Genomic DNA, 7,500 nt, shown 5'->3' with positions numbered 1-7,500 from the left:
CACCAGCCCTCCACACGCCCCAGGAACTGAAACATAACACACACACGTTATATACACACACACGTTATATACACACACACGTTATATACACACACACGTTATATAACACACACGCACACACCAGCCCTCCATACACCCCAGGAACTGAAACATAACACACACACGTTATATACACACACAAATTATATACACACACACATTACACCAGCCCTCCACGTTATACACACACACAGGAATATGAAACGTTATATACACACACACGTTATATACACACACACGTTATATACACACACACGTTATATACACACACACGTTATATACACACACACACACACGTTATATACACACACACATTATATATACACACACGTTATATACACACACACGTTATATACACACACACGTTATATATACACACACGTTATATACACACACACGTTATATACACACACACGTTATATACACACACACATTATACACACACACGTTATACACACACACACGTTATATATACACACACGTTATATATACACACACGTTATATACACACACACGTTATATACACACACACACGTTATATATACACACACGTTATACACACACACACGTTATATATACACACACGTTATATATACACAGACATTATATATACACACACGTTATATACACACACACGTTATATACACACACACGTTATATACACACACACATTATACACACACACGTTATACACACACACACGTTATATATACACACACGTTATATACACACACACGTTATATACACACACACGTTATACCAGCCCACACACACACGTTAAACATACACACACGTTATATACACACACACGTTATATACACACACGTTATATACACACACACGTTATATACACACACACATTATATACACACACAAATTATATACACACACGTTATATACACACACACGTTATATACACACACACGTTATATACACACACACGTTATATACACACACACGTTATATACACACACACGTTATATACACACACACGTTATATACACACACACGTTATATACACACACACGTTATATACACACACACGTTATATACACACACACGTTATATATATATACACACACGTTATATACACACACACGTATATATATACACACACGTTATATACACACACACGTTATATATACACACACGTTATATACACACACGTTATATACACACACACGTTATATACACACACACGTTATATACACACACACGTTATATACACACACACGTTATATACACACACACGTTATATACACACACACGTTATATACACACACACGTTATATACACACACACGTTATATACACACACAAACGTTATATACGTTACGTTATATACACACACACGTTATATACACACACACGTTATATACACACACACGTTATATACACACACACGTTATATACACACACACGTTATATACACACACACACGTTATATATACACACACGTTATATACACACACACGTTATATATACACACACGTTATATATACACACACGTTATATACACACACACGTTATATACACACACACACGTTATATACACACACACGTTATATACACACACACGTTATATACACACACACGTTATACACACACACACGTTATATACACACACACGTTATATACACACACACGTTATATAACACACACGTTATATATACACACACGTTATATACACACACACGTTATATATACACACACGTTATATACACACACACGTTATATACACACACACGTTATATACACACACGTTACATACACACACGTTACATACACACACGTTATATACACACACACGTTATATACACACACGTTATATACACACACACGTTATATACACACACACGTTATATACACACACACGTTATATACACACACACGTTATACACACACACGTTATACACACACACGTTATATAAACACACACGTTATATACACACACACGTTATATAAACACACACGTTATATACACACACACGTTATATACACACACACGTTATATACACACACGTTATATACACACACACACGTGATATATAAACACACACGTTATATAAACACACACGTTATATACACACACACACGTTATATACACTCACACACGTTATATACACACACACACGTTATATACACACACACGTTATATACAAACACACATTATATACACACACACGTTATATACACACACACACAGGTTATATAAACACACACGTTATATAAACACACACGTTATATACACACACACACGTTATATAAACACACACGTTATATAAACACACACGTTATATAAACACACACGTTATATAAACACACACGTTATATACACACGTTATATAAACACACCGTTATATACACACACACGTTATATACACACACACGTTATATATACACACAAACGTTATATAAACACACACGTTATATACACACACACGTTATATACACACACACACAAGTTATATACACACACACGTTATATACACACACACGTTATATATACACACACACATTATATATACACACACATTATATAAACACACACGTTATATATACACACACACGTTATACACACACACGTTATATACACACACGTTATATATACACACACGTTATATACACACACACATTATATACACACACACGTTACATACATACACGTTATATATACACACACGTTATATAAACACACACGTTATATACACACACACACGTTATATACACACACACGTTATATACACACACACGTTATATACAAACACACACACACACGTTATATAAACACACACGTTATATAAACACACACGTTATATACACACACACACCTTATATAAACACACACATTATATACACACACACGTTATATACACACACACGTTATATACACACACACGTTATATATACACACACGTTATATACACACACACGTTATATACACACACACGTTATATACACACACACGTTATATACACACACGTTATATACACACACACGTTATATAAACACATGTTATATACACACACACGTTATATAAACACACACACGTTATATATACACACACGTTATATATAAACACACACATTATATACACACACGTTATATACACACACACACACGTTATATACACACACACGTTATATAAACACACACGTTATACATACACACACGTTATATATACACACACGTTATATACACACACACGTTATATAAACACACACACGTTATATAAACACACACATTATAAATACACACACGTTATATATACACACACACACGTTATATACACACACACGTTATATAAACACACACGTTATACATACACACACGTTATATATACACACACGTTATATAAACACACATGTTATATAAACACATACACTATATAAGCACACACATTATACAGACACACACGTTATATACACACACAATTTTTCAGTTTTTGATTTGTTAAAAAAGTTTGAAATATCCAATAAATGTCGTTCCACTTCATGATTGTGTCCCACTTGTTGTTGATTCTTCACAAAAAAATACAGTTTTACATCTTTATGTTTGAAGCCTGAAATGTGGCAAAAGGTCGCAAAGTTCAAGGGGCCGAATACTTTCGCAAGGCACTGTATACACACACACGTTATATACACACACACGTTATATATTTTTTATTTTATTTTTATTTAACCTTTATTTAACCAGATAAGCTAGTTGAGAACAAGTTCTCATTTACAACTGCGACCTGGCCAAGATAAATATGCACACATACACGTTACATGTATATATATACACACACACACACGTCATACACACGCCAACATTCACAAAAACAAACAAGTTGTAAACACAGTTGTATTTTCTGTCAAACTCATTACACACGGAGTTCTCTTTAAAGGTAGACTGGGTGAAATGACTTTGCCACCAGCAGCACCACAGATGGAGATGAGTGAGATGCAAAACTTGGCTCTCACACAGTCACACACAATATCTGCACGCGGCACGGGTTCGCTTCACACTGCTACAGCATGGTAGCCATGGGAACAAATAAGTTGAAGTTGAGCCTCGCACTTCAACACTCTTAGTTGTTACTGAAATCGACCCACTGCTGTTATCTTTCAGCATCTCCGTCATATCGCTGAGTCTACCTTTAATGTTAATAAAATGCATTTGCCTTTTTCATTCACAGAAAAGAAATCACAAAGCTCTTAGTGATGTCCATGAGAAGGAAGCACCCAGACACACCTGTTCTGCCCCCTGGTGGAAGTCGGTGGACATGACCAGTGTGTTGCTGCGTTCCTCCAGCACTGACGTCAGCCCTTTCCAGTCCTCCTGTAGCCGTGACGAGACACACGCGATCCGCTCCGCTCCGTAGTGACACCCCTCACACAGCTGCATCGCCACGGAGACCACCCCGTCCACGTTCACACTCCCGTTCTAAGGAGGGGTCAGAGGTTAGGAGTTAAAGATCAGTGTTCATCAAGTGACGGTACCATACATTAGAGTTCACAACTCATGTTTAATAGCACCATAGAGTTAAAGGTCACGTGTAATAGAATGTCTGTACTGTAGAGTTCAAAGTGTCATGTAATAAATATATATATATATATTTTTACCTTTATTTAACTAGGCAAGTCAGTTAAGACAAATTCTTATTTTTAATGACGGCCTAGGAACAGCGGGTTAACTGCCTGTTCAGGGGCAGAATGACAGATTTGTACCTTGTCAGCTCAAAGTTCAAAGTGTCATATAATAAATAGAATGTCTGTATTGTAGAGTTCAAAGTGTCATGTAATAAATAGAATGTCTGTACCGTAGAGTTCAAAGTGTCATGTAATATATAGAATGTCTGTACCGTAGAGTTCAAGGTGTCATGTAATATATAGAATGTCTGTACCGTTGAGTTCAAGGTTAAGATCAATAAAGTGTTCGTACCATAGAGTTCACAGTGATGTGTGATAGGGTGTCTGTACCATAGAGTTCACAGTGATGTGTGATTGGGTGTCTGTACCATAGAGTTCATAGTGATGTGTGATAGGGTGTTCACAGTGATGTGTATAGGGTGTCTGTACCATAGAGTTCACAGTGATGTGTGATTGGGTGTCTGTACCATAGAGTTCACAGTGATGTGTGATGAGGGTGTCTGTACCATAGAGTTCACAGTGATGTGTGATAGGGTGTCTGTACCATAGAGTTCACAGTGATGTGTGATTGGGTGTCTGTACCATAGAGTTCATAGTGATGTGTGATTGGGTGTCTGTACCATAGAGTTCACAGTGATGTGTGATTGGGTGTCTGTACCATAGAGTTCACAGTGATGTGTGATAGGGTGTCTGTACCATAGAGTTCATAGTGATGTGTGATTGGGTGTCTGTACCATAGAGTTAACAGTGATGTGTGATAGGGTGTCTGTACCATAGAGTTCACAGTGATGTGTGATTGGGTGTCTGTACCATAGAGTTCATAGTGATGTGTGATTGGGTGTCTGTACCATAGAGTTCACAGTGATGTGTGATTGGGTGTCTGTACCATAGAGTTCATAGTGATGTGTGATGGGTGTCTGTACCATAGAGTTCACAGTGATGTGTGATTGGGTGTCTGTACCATAGAGTTCACAGTGATGTGTGATTGGGTGTCTGTACCATAGAGTTCACAGTGATGTGTGATAGGGTGTCTGTACCATAGAGTTCACAGTGATGTTCACAGTGATGTGTGATTGGGTGTCTGTACCATAGAGTTCACAGTGATGTGTGATTGGGTGTCTGTACCATAGAGTTCACAGTGATGTGTGATAGGGTGTCTGTACCATAGAGTTCACAGTGATGTGTGATAGGGTGTCTGTACCATAGAGTTCATAGTGATGTGTGATAGGGTGTGTACCTAGAGTTCACAGTGATAGAGTTCATAGTGATGTGTGATAGGGTGTCTGTACCATAGAGTTCACAGTGAAGGGCAGAGTTGTAGACTCGAGTCACAAATATGATGACTTGCAACTCAACTTTGACTTTAACACCAATGACACGTGACTTGACTTGGACATGAGCCTTATGACTTGACCTGACTTGATACCCTCCCCAAGCCTCCCCAACCCTACCCCCCAAGCCTCCCCAACCCTCCCCAAGCCTCCCCAAGCCTTCGAGTCCCAACCCTCCCCAAGCCTCCCCAACCCTCCCCAAGCCTCCCCAACCCTCCCCAAGCCTTCCCAACCCTCCCCAAGCCTTCCCAACCCTCCCCAAGCCTCCCTAAGCCCAAATATAAAACAATATGCTTTTTAAAAAGTGTGTAGCGCATCAACTTTTCATTTAACGGATTACAGTTTGAATCAGACAGCAGCCAATCAAATTGTGCCAGCTGAGAAACAGTTGAGCGTGGCAGTGCAGAGGAACGGGGCGAATTCAGATGGAGCCCTTGGAAAGATGATACCCCAAATGATTATTTTCGGTTATAAAGACGACTCGCTGTATCAACAACTTGCAAAACATGCGGGAAGAAAATTACAGACAGAGGCAACAATTTCCAACTCTGTTCGACATCTGAAGCTGCACAAAGAACGGTAAGTCGTGGCGAATATAGATGACAGCTATATATGTTATGTAGGTTAACGTAACGTTAAATCAATGAGCCTCACACAGTCAGTCAGTGCGGGAACGTGATCATTGCACCCACGATTGAGCCAAACTGGCCAGGCAGTTGGTAGCCTAAAGCCTGCCTGATGTTACTGCTGTTCCTAAAACCATTGGCATACGTTAGCCTACCGTAACCACACACAGAGAGTGTGTGTGTGTGTACAGTGTGTGTGTGTGTGTGTTAAGGTGGGGCGATTGTGTACAAGCCTACACTGCCCGATGCGACCCATCGTGATCCTCGATAGTCGATCACTATTGGGGGGGGCGGGGTTGTCTTCCTCATGGCAACCAAAATATTTCCATGGAAATATAACGTTTATTTGGAAAGTAATAAATATATAGATATTTTTAAAAACATTCATGATTTGTGTAAATGTAATATACTAACTATTACTCTTGTTAAAAATATGAAATTGTATTACATTTGGTGAAGAACACATTATGACTTGTTTAGGACTCGAAACTCAAAGATTTGAGATTTGACTTGATACTTGACGGTCTTGACTTGAGACTTGACTCGGACTTGCCTGTCTTGACTTGGGACTTGAGTGCTAAGACTTGAGACTTAATTGTGACTTGTAAAACAATGACTTGGTCCCACCTCTGGTAAAGGGTAACAGAATGTCTGTACCATAGAGTTGATGATAAAGGGTAACAGAATGTCTGTACCATAGAGTTGATGATAAAGGGTAACAGAATGTCTGTACCATAGAGTTGATGGTAAAGGGTAACAGAATGTCTGTACCATAGAGTTGATGATAAAGGGTAACAGAATGTCTGTACCATAGAGTTGATGATAAAGGGTAACAGAATGTCTGTACCATAGAGTTGATGATAAAGGGTAA

The 7,500-nt window shown here is 38.6% G+C and overlaps 1 protein-coding gene across 1 annotated transcript in view; it reads right to left on the bottom strand.

Annotated features, from left to right (window-relative positions):
• LOC135542967 (kalirin-like) overlaps nucleotides 1-6,938 on the bottom strand; it is a 69,128-nt gene extending 62,190 nt beyond the window's left edge. The window contains 2 exon segments of the mRNA XM_064970092.1: nucleotides 4,275-4,466; nucleotides 6,867-6,938. Of these exon segments, the coding sequence (XP_064826164.1) occupies nucleotides 4,275-4,466; nucleotides 6,867-6,938 (264 nt within the window).
• Nucleotides 6,939-7,500: the final 562 nt, after the last annotated feature.

The sequence above is a fragment of the Oncorhynchus masou genome, chromosome 7 (assembly GCF_036934945.1).
Source record: "Oncorhynchus masou masou isolate Uvic2021 chromosome 7, UVic_Omas_1.1, whole genome shotgun sequence".
Lineage (NCBI taxonomy): Eukaryota > Metazoa > Chordata > Actinopteri > Salmoniformes > Salmonidae > Oncorhynchus > Oncorhynchus masou.
This window is presented reverse-complemented; position numbering and strand designations above follow the sequence as displayed.